Below are 15,523 nucleotides of genomic sequence, written 5' to 3' on the forward strand. Positions count from 1 at the left end.
TCAGGGTGTTCCTGTTTGACCCCGCAGATATTCTTTTTTTAAAAAAATAAATTTATTTATTTGTTTATTTAATTTTTGGCTGTGTTGGTTCTTTGTTGCTGCACGCGAGCAGCAGAGTTCTCTAGTTGCGGCCAGCGGGGGCTACTCTTCGTTGCGGTGCATGGGCTTTGTTTTTCATTGCAGTGGCTTCTCTTGTCGCGGAGCACAGTCTCTAGGCACGCGGGCTTCGGTAGTTGTGGCACACGGGCTCAGTAGTTGTGGCTCGCGGGCTCTAGAGCACAGTCTCAGTAGTTGTGCATGGACTTCGTTGCTCTGCGGCGTGTGGGATCTTCCCGGACCAGGGCTCGAACCCGGGTCCCCTGCATTGGCAGGCGGATTCTTAACCACTGCACCACCAGGGAAGTGCCCCCACAGATATTCTTATTATTGGATAAAATAATGTGCAGAAGAGGTGAGGCTCAGAGGCTGAGTAACCTGTAAGCTCTCCGTTCCTCCGTTGCCCCATAAAGTGGGCACACTGAGTTAAAGAAGGCTGCCGGGAGTGGGTGTGCAGAGACAGGGGCTCATCCACAGGTGGGGACTGCAGGACCTTACCCCATCTGTAAAAGAGCTCTACCGGCCCAGCCTGAAGGCCACTGTTTGTCTGAAACTTTAGCTTCTTTCAAATGCAAATACTTCACTGAGGCGGCCCGCATGAGGACAGGTGCTCATTTACACCTGGCTTTGAATAGGTGCCTTCAGGAGCCTTTCCTGATCTCAAGACTAACAATAATTACTATTATTATATACGCATACAAATATTTATTGCACAAACAATATTACAACAATACCGGAAGTTAGAAAAAGAATCACCCACAATCCCAAACCTGGTAAACGGGCGTTTCGGTTTTCCTTCTTTCCCCCCCAATTCCCCTCCAGCCCTTGTACACGCACACATACAACTTTTTCACAGCTGGCCTCCTGCCCGGTGCAGTTTTGCACTCAACAGAGTATCATCGGCCCTCTCCCATGGTGCAACGGTCTTCACGATTAGCTTTTAAAATGGGTGCGCTGTTGCTTACCAGCGCTCTAGAGCTGCACACGTAGGTTCCTTCATTTCCTGCTGTTAGAACGCTGAAACTTTGTTCAAAGAGCGTTTTCATTCTTCGAGGATTATTCCCTGAGGATGCATTCTCAGACATGGGGTTGCGGGGTTAAAGGGGATGGATATTCGTGTGGCTCTTGAAAGAGAGCTGAGTCCAGGTTTTGCCCAGAGCTTGCAGAGAGCTGGTGCCTGGGGGCTGAGAGAGAGCCGGGGGTCAGGGAGGGGGAATCTCTGGGTTCACTGGGGGCAGTCAACACTTTGCGGGGGCGGGGGCAATCCTTATAGGCCGTTAGCCATGCAGGAGAGGCAGCAGCCTCAGGCTGAGAGCAGAAGCCAGAGGCTGCCCAGAGGAGCTCCCGTCTTCCCACCCCTTCTGGAGTGCTTGACTGCCCTCCAGCTCTGCAGCATCCAGCCCCAGTGCCCCGCAGGCTCAGGGGGCTGGGAGAGGGAGAAACACAGGGAAGTGGTGAGCAATGAGCGGCCCGGAAATCAGGCAAGAAGCGCAAATGCCATCGCTGCTGGGAAAATCCACCGCCATCGCTGGGCGCTGGAGCCGTCGGGGTGGGCGCCCCCTGCCCCCTCACACATTTATTTGTATTTATATTTGCTGCGTGCTGGGCCAACCCAGGGCAACTCGGGGCAGGATGATGACGCAGACGTGGCCTTGGGTTGCTGGTCACTCCAGAGTCAGGCAGCCGAGGGAGTTGCCCTACCTAGGGCTCTCCACCCTGGCTGCATATCAGAATCACCTGGGGAGCTTTACAGACGACCTCGGCCCACTGCCAGAGATCCCACCGAACAAAAACAGCACACTCGGGACTCCCCTGAAAAGGTGAGTCCGCCTCCTATCCTCTAGTCCCTGTGACTGTGACTTTATTTGGAAAAGGGGTCTTTGCAGATGTAATTAAGGATCCCGAGGTGAGATCATCCTGAATGCAATGATTGGTGTCCTTACACAAAGGGGAGAGGACGCAGTGACAGAGGAGAAGGCCACGGGAAGACGGAAGCAGAGACTGGAGTGATGCTGCCACAACCCAGGAACTCCCGCAGCCACCAGAAGCTGGAAGGGACGTGGCACACCCTCCTGTGGAAGCTTCGGAGGGAGTGTACTTCTGCTGACACCTACATTCGGGGCTTCCAGCCTCCCGGGCTGTGGGAGATTAAGCTTCTGTTGTTTGTGGCAATTTGTTACGGCAGCCCTAGGAAACTAACACCAGCACTGCCCACTTGTGTGAACACAGTGGCTGAAAGGAATGCTCTTCGAGAAGTTCCCATCAACCACATGCCCTCCCTGAGTGGCCACTTCTGCCTCTGTGAAAGGAGACGAATGCTTCCAGCCCTGATGAGATGATGCCCGGGAAAGGGCCTTGTCAGCAGGGCAGCTCCGACAGTGTGCGGGAGGTGCCGTGCCAGATCCGCCACTGCCGGATGAGTCCTGGCACCTTTCCTGGCCTCAGTTTTCTCAAAGCGGAGCTGTAAGCCCTGACCTGATGATGCCATCACAGGCGAGATAAGAGTGGGAGGGGTTCTGATGGCTTAAGTTAGGGCTGGGTGCAAGGGAGCCAAGAACGCGCAAGGGACCCACGTTCTGCTATTAAGCGGGGGTTAGGGTCTCTTTGGCACTGTTCTGCCTTCAGACAGCCTTTTGCACGAAGAGGACAGTCTGGGCCCACCCAGGAGGAGCTGGCCAGGCCCCTGAGGAGTAGGTGCCTGGTTGGGAAAATAACTTCCTATACCTGCACCCTAAAAGCGCAGGTGCCAGGGAGAGGCAGAGGGAGAGATGGGAGACTCCAAGTCAATGGGTGCGCGGGGCTAATCTCCCAAAAAGGATTATATGAGTTACGTTTTATAAGGTGTCTGGGGCTTCCCTGGTGGTGCAGTGGTTAAGAATCCGCCTGCCAATGCAGAGGACACGGGTTCGAGCCCTGGTCTGGGAAGATCCCACATGCCGCGGAGCAACTAAGCCATGCGCCACAACTACTGAGCCTACAATCCAGAGCCCACGAGCCACAACTACTGAGCTCACACACCACAGCTACCGAAGCCCGTGTGCCTAGAGCCCGTGCTTCGCGACAAGAGAAGCCACCGCAATGAGAAGCCTGCGCACCGCAACGAAGAGTAGCCCCCACTCACCGCAACTAGAGAAAGCCCGCGCTCACCAACGAAGACCCAACGCAGCCAAAACTAATTAAAAAGAAAGAAAGAAAGAAACCCACTGACCATTTCCCTTTATGTTGGGAGACTCATCTTCCCTCTTTCGCTTCCCAAGCCACACACCCGGAGGCCTGCAGGGGGCTGGAGTCTGGTGGGGCACTGCATCTCTGTTCACCTTCCTGGTGTCTGTGTATGGCTGGGATGTGGGGGTACCTGTACCTGCTGCAGCGCCTACAGGGTGGGGACGAGCCAGCTCTATAGGCTTCAAGCAGCTCATGCCCCATTCTGTCTTCGAAGCCCCTCACTGCCATGGGCATCAAAAGAAAGCACACACCCTTTGCCTTCCCCCTTCAAAGGCCTTCCTAGCTCATAGCTCATCTAGTCCCCCAGTACCCTTGGGAAGGTAGAGCAAGGATTAACGAGGGACCTGCCTGAGGCCACTCTGAATTCAGCATAAGCTGGGACTGGGATCCACGCTCCCTTGTCAAGCTCTGGTTTGCACAGGATGACTGCCTCCCTGTTGGTACAGCCACATCACTTGCCCTTCAAGAACTTAAGTCTGAGAGGACAAGCTAGTCCAGACTGAGAGGCACACACACACACACACACACACACACACACACACACACCCCTTTACAAGATATGTAGCCACAGGAAAACCTAATAGGCCGGATGCTCGCTAGCATGATTGAGGATCCACAGAAAGGACCTTAGCGATCATCAGCTGCAACCCACTCACTGCAAATGGGGAAACTGAGGCTCAGAAAGGGACAGAGATTTGCTGCAGGTTACAGAGCTACATGGAGGCTAGAGCCCAGGTCTCTGGACTCCAGGTCCAGTACTCCTGCCACTGCCTGCACACCTAGCAAACAAGGCGAGGCAGGGAGAAGGAGCTCAGATAGCCTGGGGCCACAGGTGGGGTGCACCTCCACTTCAGTCTGGGAGTTTTATCCAAAGAGTGGACTTTCCTGAGTTCCTCTGGGAGGGGGAGGGGGGAAGGCAGGAAGTAGCTGCAACCTGTTCCTTCAGCACATGGGAGTAGCCACGGAGTCTGGGTGGCGGGGGTCAGGGGGTGATGTTTTTTCTTTGCCCTCTGTGTGCCTTTGACTCTTATCACCGTGTCCTCTGAGTGGCAGAGGTCCAGGCCCAGCACCTTCCAGACCTGGGGAAAGGGTGAGGGTGGCAAGCACCCCCCTGCTGGGGCACTCCCGAGACAGCAGGGTGGAACTGATGACAGGGGCCCAGAGCAGCCAGGAGCCTCTCCCACGGGGGAGAGTTCATGGTCGGGTGGGGCTGCGGGCACCCAGTTGTTTTTTTCCCTGTGCTCCACCCCATGCATTCTTCTGAAGAGCAGGCTCAGTGGCCCTGCCCTCCAGGAGGCCTCGGGGCTCCCAGGTCTCTGCCCCTGAAAGTGGGGGTGGGCATGAAGGGCGTGGAAGGTGCAGGGGAGAGGGGGCCTATGGACACCCCCGACTCCACCTGGGCGCCGGGCTTGCCTCGCACCGCAGGTTGGCGAGTGAGGGGTCGACCCTTTGGAGGTCACGGAGCCCGGCGTGGCTGGCACACTGTTAGGTGCAGGCCCCACGATGGGACCTGTGCCCTGCCTCGGCTCCTCCCCCGCCCGCCCCTCCCGGCCCCGCCCCGCGCGGGAGGGGTGGGCGGGGCCCGCGGGGAAGCGCGCCGACCTCCCAGCCAGGTGCAGCGCGGGCTGTCCCGTGGCGGACGCGGCCGGGAGGAGAGTTCGGGTCTCCTCCTGCCTGTGCTGCGTCCCTGCGCCTTCTCAGCCGGATGCCCGAGACACTCAGAACCCAGGTAACCGAGGGCGGGACACCCCCGCGGCACGCGTCCTCCCGCCTCCCTGTCCACGCGCACCCCGCCTCGGCGGCCGCCCCCAGGCTCCCCGGAGCCCGCCGGCCGCTCCCCGGGCGGCTCTTGGAAAGTTTGCGCCCGGAATGCCGTGCACCGGACGGCGGCGAAATGCAGCCACTTTTGCCCTCGCGCCCTCCGCCCGGGAGCCAATGCGGTGGGGTGGCCGCTGCCGGTTCACGGGGTCTCCGCTGAGATCGGTTGGAAGTTTGCCTTCTCGCTTTTCCCATCCCTCACTCTTCTGAGCGTTTGCGTCCCTCCCCCGTGTCCCTCAGTTCCTTTAAAAATATGTATATATCCTTAGATGGGGACGGCAGAGTTGGCGATTTCTTAAGGGATGTTTACGTTTGTGCTTCCCGCCTCCTCCGGCCAACAGGTACGATAGGAGACTGTACTGAGCCAGACAGGGTGCGGGTGAGGGGGCGGCCCTCTGCCGGGTGTGGGGTGGGGGCCGGGCGCCGTCTGGGCCCTGCTGAAGTGGGTGCCCAGCCACGGGGAGTTCTGGGCTTTTGTCTTGTCTCCCGCAGGTCACAGCCCAGCGGGGCATCCTCGGCTCCCCCCGCACTCCTCGAGATGAGCACTGGGGAGAGAGGGTAGGCAGAGGCAGGGATCTAGAGCGACCTCTATAACCCTTGACGATTTGAACAGAATGGGCTTCCTCTTGCCTTGGCTGCGAGGAGAGCTCAGCTGTGTGTGGGAAAGGGGATGAAAGATGGTCCTAACCACGCAGAAGCAGAGAGGACAGGTGGGGGAGATCAGAGCATCAGAGAAGAGCTAACAGCACTCACGTGGACACTTCCTTGAGTTCATCCACACCCCCTCCCTAATTAACCGGTGAGGTAGTAGGTCTTAATCCATTGTCAGATGAGCAAAAAAGGAGGCTCCAAGAGGTTAAGTAACTTGCTGGAGAAAAGTGGTGGACCTGGACCACAAACCACAGTCAGATGGTTGGTTCTCCATTTTTCTGGGCCCCTGATCAGCAGGGGTTCATTTCTTCTCCCCCTCCCTTGAGTTTCTTCCCCTGAAAGGGGTAGGCCCAGAGAGTGCACCTCCAAGAAGAAATAAAATCTGGTCAGGAAGCTCCTCCAACAGAGGGCCAGCTCCTTGCTAAGCTAGGAGGTCTGCAGGAGGCGAGGACCTGTTTTGTTCACGGCTGTAACCATAGTACCTGGCACTCTCGGAAGGTGCCCCACAAGAATGGAATGAATTAACCTGAAATAGCAGAGCCTCTTTTCCAGCTGATGGATCTTTGCCCTTGGTGAACAGAAAGGGCATTCTGAAAAGTCAGACCAGAAAGGTGCCCAATGCCATCACTGCGGGTCCTTGAAATCCTTACCCCACTTGGTTCTTTTAAGCCAGTGAGCACATCCATAATCCCATGTGCCTTTCCAGACAGCCAGGCTTTCACCTTACCCCCAATCTACTTCTTGTCAGGCTAGGAGAAGCAGCAGGAAGTGGGTTCCATGCCCAACTTGGCCCTGCTCTAGGTTGAAGGCAGAGGACCCTTGGCCCGTCTATACCAGAGTCTTACCCATCTCTCCAAGAAATCTTATTTGGAAACTCTAATCTTCATTGCCTCTTCCCTGATCCTTCCATGGGGCAACCATGGATTCAGGTTGGATCCATGGATTCAGGGAAGAGGACTTGCTTTTCTGAGCCTCAATTGCCTCATCTGTAAAATGGGGACAATAGAATCTGCATGGCTTTACATGAGAGTGTGTGGTCCAAAGCGCTCTGCAAGCTGCAAAGCAGAGTGTGAGAGACGATTTTTCTTTCCTCACATGTTTGTTAGCCTGACCTCCCCAGGTGGGCTGTAAATTCCTTCTGGGAAGGGATCACACATCTTGGTATCCCTCTGAGAGCTCTCCTCATTGTGAGCACACAGTAGGTTCACAGGAATGGAAGAGGAATTGCTGAAATTGGTGAAAAATCCACCCCTGCCCCCATGTGAGGAGAGGGGATACTCTACGATACAGGGGAGGGTATAGGAGGGATGGAGGGGTCTGAGATCCAAGACCAGGAACGAATGGGGAGGCAGCGTGTAGCGGACTTTCCATGGCAGTGCCCTGAAGACTTTTGAGACTCTGCCAGGAACCTTATAACCTTGGACTCCTTAGCAGATGTGGTGTCTGCTTTGGCCTGAGGACAGGCCAGGACACCCAGAGCTGATCAGTTCTGCTCCTTGGGGGAGACCACTGAGAACATAGCTGGGATTCAAGCCCCTGCACATCCCCACTCCCATCCCCCCGCCCACACACACACACCACCTGTTCCTCCCCAGGGGTTTGTGCACACGTAGGGCCCACCCAGCTTCCTACTGCCTGTTCCTGGCTCTTAACAAGAACCCAGTGGAGTAAGACCTTTAGACACAGAATATCTCAGCTGGAATAAGCCTTAGAGGTCATATCTCTACACCCCTTCCCTGCTTTACTTTCCATAGCACATATCACCATCTAACATCCTGTATATTAAGAATATTGAAGAATCTTGTTTCTTGGCTGTCTTCCCTGTTAGAGTGTCAGCTCCATGAGGGCAGGGCTTTCGGTCTGTTTTATTCTGCTCTATTCCCAGGAGTCAGAGCAGTGCCTGGTGCGCAGTGGGTGCTTAGTTAATATGCGTTGAGTAAATGAATACATCCAGGCCACGCTTCCTCATTGTACGGTCGGGGAGACTGAGGCCCAGAGACAGGAGTGACCTCTTGAAGACAGAGCTGGAGCTTTTCCTGATTGGACTTGAGTTAATTCTAAGCTGGGTCTCTGTCCCCTGCACCAGGATGCTAGGGGTGCTTAGGAGTTGTCTTGGAAAGAACCTTCAGACCAGGTGCCCCCAGTTGCTCAGAGGGGCAGCTCCTAGCTGAACAGATCACCATCCACATAGAGTGATTTGAGAGCGCAAAGGGGGGAGCGCTCCCGGTTAGACCCGCATCCCCAGAAGAAACCTCCTAATGCTGCTTTCCAAAGGTGGGTGGTGCCTCTATTCGTGGTGAAAACAGTGCCGTCTCCAGGCAGCCTTTTCAGATTCCCCAAGGGCACTGGACGACCCAGGCGGGCAAGCCAAGTCCCTGGCAGCCCTGGGGAAAGAGGTGGAGCTTCAGATCTGCTGGGTCAAGGATAAAAACCAGTCTGAGAAGGCGCGACCAGATGTGTGGGCCAGGAAGAGCGAGGACATTATTCTGCCCAAGGCGTGGGAGAAGGTGGGGGGCTCTTAGGCCTCGCTTAGGAATCTGATGAGTGGTTGTCTGGAGGCCCCAAGAGCTTGAAATTCTGAGGCACTGTGTCAGGACAAGCAGGATGGAGAAGGTTGCGTGTGTGTATGGACGGGGGGATAGGGTAGAAGCTGGAACTATCTACGGGATAGAAAATATGGGAGACACATCCACGAACACCAAGCCACTTCAGTCTCCCTCCCCACCGCATCATTCTGCTGGCCAGTGTTGTTTCTGTAAAGGACTTTTGTCTGTGTTCTAAGGGAGAACTCTAGGCCGTGTGGAATTGATTGGAGGAAAAGATACCTATGGCAAGAAGACCTCCCAAAGAGGCTATTGCAGGAACAAAGACAGGAGATGGGGTCCCTGGAGGTGTATTTCCTCCTGACACTCACTGGGAGTGTAGACCCTTCCTAACTGCTTGGAGGAGCAGGGGTACATTTTTTTTTTAAATTTATGTATGTATGTATGGCTGCGTTGGGTCTTCGTTGCTGCGCGCGGGCGTTCTCTAGTTGCGGCGAGCGGGGGCTGCTCTTTGTTGCCGTGTGCGGACTTCTCATCGCGGTGGCTTGTCTTTGTTGTGGAGCACGGGCTCTAGAGCGCAGGCTCAGTAGTTGTGGCGCACGGGCTTAGTTGCTCCGCGGCATGTGGGATCTTCCCAGACCAGGGCTCAAACCCGTGTCCCCTGCATTGGCATGCGGATTCTTAACCACTGCACCACCAGGGAAGTCCCTTGAGTTACATTTTTAATAATACTAATAAGCATGCAATAAATGCTAGTCGGATGCCAGGCACTGTTCTAAGCACTTTGCTTGTACTAGGTAGTCCTTACCACAGCCATGAGGTTGAAACCGTATCATCTCCATTTTACAGATGAGGAAACTGAGCTTCAGAAAGGTGGCATAACTTTGCCCAAAATGACACTTGCAGGGAGAGGAGCACCAGAATTAGTCGGGCTCCAGACCCTGCAGCCTTAGCCTCCATGCTGTGCTGCCTCAGTCAGCCAAGTAGGCCACACAGACAGGACAAAGAGCCTGGAGGCCAGGGTGGTCGACACACACGTGGAGACAGGGGAAGCAGCTCCTGTGCAGGCCCCCACATTAGATGCATAGGGAACTTTGACGATTTCCCTGCTATTGACCCCCAAATCTTCTCCCATTGGTATTGTGGTTTGCCAAATTAAGAGCTGAAATTGATGTTGGGAGAGAGACTCCAGAAGTTGGGCTTTGAAGGATGTGTAGGAGTTTTTACCAGCGTGTTGGGAAAACTGGGGAGGAAGGGAGGCAGGGCACGTGGAGGGAACAATGATAATGCTTTGCCTGAAGAAATGAGTCCATAATAGTGACTCGTCCTGGGCTTCCCTGGTGGCACAGTGGTTAAGAATCCACCTGCCAATGCAGGGGACACGGGTTCTATCTCTGGTCCGGGAAGATCCCACATGCCGCGGAGCAATCCAGCCTGTGCGCCACAACTACTGAGCCTGAGCTCTAGAGCCTGCGAGCCACAACTACTGAGCCTGCGTGCCACATCTATTGAAGCCTGCGTGCCTAGAGCCCGTGCTCTGCAACAAGAGAAGCCACCGCAATGAGAAGCCCGCGCGCCACAACTAGAGAAAGCCCGCACGCAGCAACGAAGACCCAACACAGCCAAAAAAAAAAAAAAAAAAAAAGTGACTCGTCCTGTGTCTGAGGCCACTGTAGCTCCCCTCCCCCCATTCTTGTCCCCCAGCCACTCCTTATGGGCTCCCTTCCTGTGAAGAGGGGAGACCCTGACATGAGACATAGCTTATGCATTCCTGTCCCTTGCCTCCTTTATTACCACCGTCACTACAAGTCTGGTGGCTTTCAGCGACAGTAGATGGAAAAGTACGCCTGTTGTGACATGACATGAATCAGTCCTTCATAAATAATGGGGTTGCATTGTCAGTGCTAATGCCTGGACCTGTGCCCTAGTGTCTGGTCCACGGTGGGAGACACAGTGTTGGCTCCTGAGGGAAAAGGACAAGGGTGACTCTAGGTGTTATTCTGAAATTGTGCAGGATGGCAGCAAGGAGCTAACAGGTGTGAGAGATACAGTCGTTTTTGGCAGTTAGGGAAAAAGACAGTGTTCCCCCAAAGCAGTGATCCTAGGTGTGATTTCTGCCCGTGCTCTGTCCTCTCACCCAGGGTTTATCTTACAGGGTTGTCCTTTCTTCCGTCCTTGACACCAGGCTAGGACCACCCCCAGAGAGCTCTGTGGGGAACTTGCGTGATGAATTTTGCCTAAACCTCAAATGGGCGTCTTGCCGGGATACACTGTAGCCCCTTAAGACATTCTTCCTCTTTGACTATGTGGGAGCCCTGTGGTCAGGATGACTTTGGTGGGATGCATTTGGAGCCGGCCAGAGGCACAGAGCCCAGCCATCACGGGTGTCCAGATCCCAGGGGCCTGAATTCGGCTACTCAGCCAGCTTGCCACTGGTCTTTGAGTTGGTCACTGGGGTCTGGGGAGCTGAAGGCCTGGTGTGGCAGGCGGGGAGCCCTGGATTCTAATTTTTTTTTATATATATACTTTTTTTTTTTTGTCGGCGCTGCGTGGCATTCGGGATCTTAGTTCCCCCACCAGCCCCCTGCAGCAGAAGCTCGGAGTCTTAACCACTGGACCGCCAGGGAAGTCCCTCTGGATTCTAATTCTGACACGATCTAACTCACAGTATGACTTTGACCCTGTCCCTTCCTGGGCCCCAGTTTTCTCGTCTGTAGAAGAGACAGCTTGGCTGAGATCAGGTCCAGATACTTCTTTGCTGCGGGGCTGTCCTGTGTTTTGTAGGACGTTCGGCAGCAGCCCTGGCCTCTACCCACTAGATGCCAGTAACGCCACCTCTCACTTCTCTCGGCAAACAGCAGTGTCTCCAGACGTTGCCCAACGACCGCGGTGGGCAGAATTGTCTCTGGTTGAGAACCACGGGGTTAGATGATCTCTGAAGACCCTCCCACTGGTTACCCCCAGGACCAGGAAGACACTTTTCTCTTTCAGCCCCTGTTTTGGAGATGCTGACTGTGTGAGAACCAAGGAGCCTGTGCATGGGGTCTCCAAGGGCTTACGGGGTAGGATGTGAGCTATGAGAACAGGAAAGGCTCTGGGCCCACTGGGCCTCTTGCTGAGAGCCAAGGCCAAGGTCTTTTTGCCTCCCAGGCCTTGGGTTACATAAGAAGGTAGGGGGCGGGGGAAGCAGGCCTGTTGTTGGCCCAGGCGCTAAGGTCAGCAGCCTTCCAGCCAGTGACTAATCATCTCTACATGCCCTAAGGACTTAGCTGCTCCGTGGTCCCCTCTCCCACTGCCCTGGGAGGGGACACAGGAAGTGAATCAGCCCACCCACAGTGCAGAGGAAGGGGAAGGTGGAGCACAGCAGTGTTAGACCCAAGGGCCACACACCATTACCCCAACCCATCCCTGGTTTTATTTTGTTTATTCCTCCCAAGTTAGTTGTTTATTAACCCGCCCGTGGAAGCCCCTTCTGACCTTGTTGCTTAATGGAAGGGTGAAGACTTATCTTCTCCAGGAATGGGAGGAGTTTGTCAATGAATCTTGGAAGTAAATCACTGTTCTGAGGACAACAGGCTCAGAAATTTGGGGTAGTGTTAACCCAAAATGATCGGTTTGGGTTATACTTTTTTTTTTTTTTTTTTTTTTGCGGTACGCGGGCCTCTCACTGCTGTGGCCTCTCCCGTTGCGGAGCACAGGCTCCGGACGCGCAGGCTCAGTGGCCATGGCTCATGGGCCCAGCCGCTCCGCGGCATGTGGGATCCTCCCGGACTGGGGCACGAACCCGTGTCCCCTGTATGGGCAGGCGGACTCTCAACCACTGCGCCACCAGGGAAGCCCTGGGTTATTCAGTCTTATAGTTCTCACTGAAGGACGAGAGACTGCTCTAGACGGCAGGTTAGATGCTGAGGAAGGAGCAGGGAGTCAGACAAGCCCCCTGCCTCAGAACCCTGCAGTCTGGGAGTACAGAGGTCAGTCTGTAATTGCAGTGCCCAGAGGAGGGTCTGGTCAGCTCCACCCAGGGTGTGAGGTAGGGAATTGGGGATGGAGGGTGGGGGCGTGCATGGGTTTTTTTGGGGAGGTAATGGTAGCGTGCAGAGAGTTTCAACGAGGAGAGCTGGGTTTTGGTTTTGGTTTTTGCCTTTTTTATTGTGGTAAAATATACATAACATACGATTCACCATTTTAATCATTTCAAGGTATACAGTTCAGTGCCATTCAGGACATTCACCTCGTTGTACAACCATCCCCACCATCCAGCTCCGGAATTCTTTGCACTTTACAAAACCAAAACTCCGTACCCGTTAACTCCCCTTTCCCTCCTCCCCTCAGCCCCTGGTAACCACCCTGCTTCTTTAGGTCTCTGTGAATTTGACTATTCTGGGTACGTCACCTAAGCAGAGTCTTACAACATGTGAGGTTTTTTTTTTTTTCTTTTTTTTTTTGCGGTACGCGGGTCTCTCACTGTTGTGGCCTCTCCTGTTGCGGAGCACAGGCTCCGGACGCGCAGGCTCAGCGGCCACGGCTCACGGGCCCAGCCGCTCCGCGGCATGTGGGATCTTCCCGGACCGGGGCACGAACCCGTGTCCCCTGCATCGGCAGGCGGACTCTCAACCACTGCGCCACCAGGGAAGTCCAACATGTGAGTTTTTGTGTCTGGCTTCTTTCCCTTAGCATGATGTTTCAAGGTTTATCAGTGTTGTGGTATACATCAGAATTTCCCTCCTTTTGAAGGCTGAATAATATTCCAGTTGTGGATATCCCACATTTTGTTTATCCATCCATCTGTCGATGGACAAGGGTTGCTTCCACCTTTTGGCTTTTGTCAGTATTGCTGCTATGAACATGGCTGTACAAATGTCTGTTTGGGTCCCTGCTTTCAGTTCTTTGGGGTGTATTCCCAGAAGTGGAATTGCTGGATCCTATGGAAATTCTGTGTTTCATTTTTTGAGGAACCACCATACCGTTGAGGAATAGGTGTTGGAACTAGATCTGAAGGATGAACATGAGCTCTCCAGGCCTCTAGGTAGAGGAAGAGGGAGGAAAGGGGGAGGGGGAGGAGGGAGGGCAGGGGAGGAGAGAGCCTGGACTGCGGCAGGAGACAAGTGGCACAGTGGTGTTTGTGCTTGGGGCTGGAGATGGGGCCCTGGACGGGTAGAGTGCGAAGGGTCTTGGACCAGGCGAGGAACTTGGGCTCCATGCTGTAGGCAGAGAGAAGCACTGAAGGGGGTTTTAATCAGGAAGTGATAGAGGCCTATTATCATCTTAGATGGACAGAGCTGGGAGTGATGTCACAGATGGTCTGGGAGGGAAAGAGGCTTAAGGCAAGAACCAAGTGGGAGAAAACTGGGTAACACTGGAGCCTCGTGGTTGGGGCGGGTGGAGGGAGCAGGTCTGGAGGGTGGGTGTGCTGCACAGGGTGCCCAGGTTTGCGCTTTGGTGCTGGGTGAGTGGTGGTGAGGCTGCCGATAAGCTTATAGGAGGAGCAGCCAGTTTGACAAGATGATGAGGGCATATCCACTGGCTTGAAGGGGCCATGGAGCCACCCGGGTAGAGGCAGGATTTGAGGGCTGCGCAAAGCTGGGCAGAGCTAGGTGCTGTAGAATAGGGGGAGAAGCTGGTCCGGGGCAGGGAAAGGACCGCCATCGGATGGCACAGAGGACCCAGCGGAGTTGGAGGCCAGGACACAGGGGGGCCTCTGCTCAGTACCGCTCGGTCCCTGCCCTGCGTATTTCATATCAATCCGCACATTTTCACTGCCAAGCTCGAGGCTCTGAGCTTGAGGCTGGGCACGGGAGGTGGAGATACAGAGATAAACCCAAGCCAGTGACTAATTCATTTATTCATCCCATAAAGCTTAGGAAATGGAACTTGGCCAATACCTTTGCACAGTTAAATATTGACACCATTGGGATAGGTGCTATGCAGGAGAAATGGAGCATGTTATGAAAGTGTGTCAGAGGACATGCTTAATCTAGGGCAGGGTTTCTCACATCGGCACTCTTGCCATTCTGCATCAGGTAATTCTTTGTCGTGGGGTCTGTCCTGTTTAGTAGCTTCCCTGGTCTCCACCCACGCGATGCCAGTAAGTAGCCACACACAACCCACCCCCAGTTGTGATCAACAAAAATGTCTCTAGACATTGCCAAATGTCCCCTGGGAGGCAAAATCACCCTCAGTTGAGAGCCATTTGCCTAGGGGCCAGGAGAGACTTCTTTTTTTTTTTTTTTTTAGGAGAGACTTCTTGAGAGAATGATGGTAATCTGAGTTCTAGAATAAAGCAGGGGTGGGGAGTGGAGGGGAATATTCGGGACACAGGTAACTGTGTGCAGAGGTCCTGAGGTGGGAAGGAGTGAGGAGGCTGGGGGGAGCCGATGAGGAAGGCTTCCATTAGGTGGGCACTGGTGGGGGCAGGGAAGAGCGGATGGATTCAGGGATACTCAGGAGGGAACACAGGCAAGGGAGCCTCCTGGGTGTGGAGGATGAAAGTGGCTGGAAGCTGGCAAGTTACATTTTGGGCCTGTTGGGTGAGCGATACCTGGGGGTCCTCCAGGTGGGGCCCTGCGCTCAAAAGAGAGGTCTGGCTGGAGATGCACGTTTGGGAGTGACATGCGTGTAAATGATGAGCTTAGCCTTGGGTAGACCAGATGGCCCAGGGGGAGTGTGTGGACCAAGCAGAGAGGAGGGCCTAGAAGTGAGCTCCAGGGGTGCCAGCATTCAGAGACAGAGCGTTGGGAGGTGTCCCAGAGAGGGAGCAGGGAACCCGGGGAGCCCGGTGCTGGAGGAGCCCGAGGATGCTGAAGGATGGGGGCTGGCCCACGGTGAAGTCTCTGGAGCCTTCAGGTAAGAAGAGAACTGGGAAGTGGCCGCTGGATTTAGAGTCCGGTGGCTGCCATGGGGGAGGTCAGCCTGGGGTCGCTGAGGAAGGGGCAGGAGGGGACGGAGGGGGCTGGTAGGCAGCTTTTCCAAACCTGTGTCAGCAGAAGGTGAGGAGAGAGCATGGAAATCAGAAGGGAAGTGAGTTAGGGAGGGTTTTATTTGTTTAATCTTGCTTGTTTTGCCCCCACCCTCCCTTTTTTTTCCTTAGAAAATAAAAGTACATGGTTCAGAATTCAAAAATTGTGAAGATTTCGCTGTGAAAAAGTCTCCACCCCCATCTCCCTTGGCCTCCCAGTGCCCTCCCCTCCTCA

At 54.7% G+C, this 15,523-nt stretch overlaps 1 protein-coding gene across 4 annotated transcripts in view; it reads left to right on the top strand.

Moving 5' to 3' along the window:
- The first annotated feature begins 4,916 nt into the window (after positions 1-4,916).
- The window catches only part of PAQR5 (progestin and adipoQ receptor family member 5), a 91,418-nt gene continuing 80,811 nt past the window's right edge, over positions 4,917-15,523 (top strand). For 3 of the 4 annotated variants that reach the window (XM_067751887.1, XM_067751874.1, XM_067751889.1), the window contains exon 1: positions 4,917-5,050. Coding sequence is in view for 1 of the 4 variants with exons in the window: in XM_067751884.1 (XP_067607985.1) it covers positions 5,027-5,050 (24 nt within the window). In the remaining 3 variants the exon portion in view is untranslated. The remainder of the gene's footprint in view (positions 5,051-15,523) is intronic. The other variant, XM_067751884.1, reaches the window with a different exon arrangement.

Source organism: Pseudorca crassidens, chromosome 1 (genome assembly GCF_039906515.1).
Source record: "Pseudorca crassidens isolate mPseCra1 chromosome 1, mPseCra1.hap1, whole genome shotgun sequence".
Classification (NCBI taxonomy): domain Eukaryota; kingdom Metazoa; phylum Chordata; class Mammalia; order Artiodactyla; family Delphinidae; genus Pseudorca; species Pseudorca crassidens.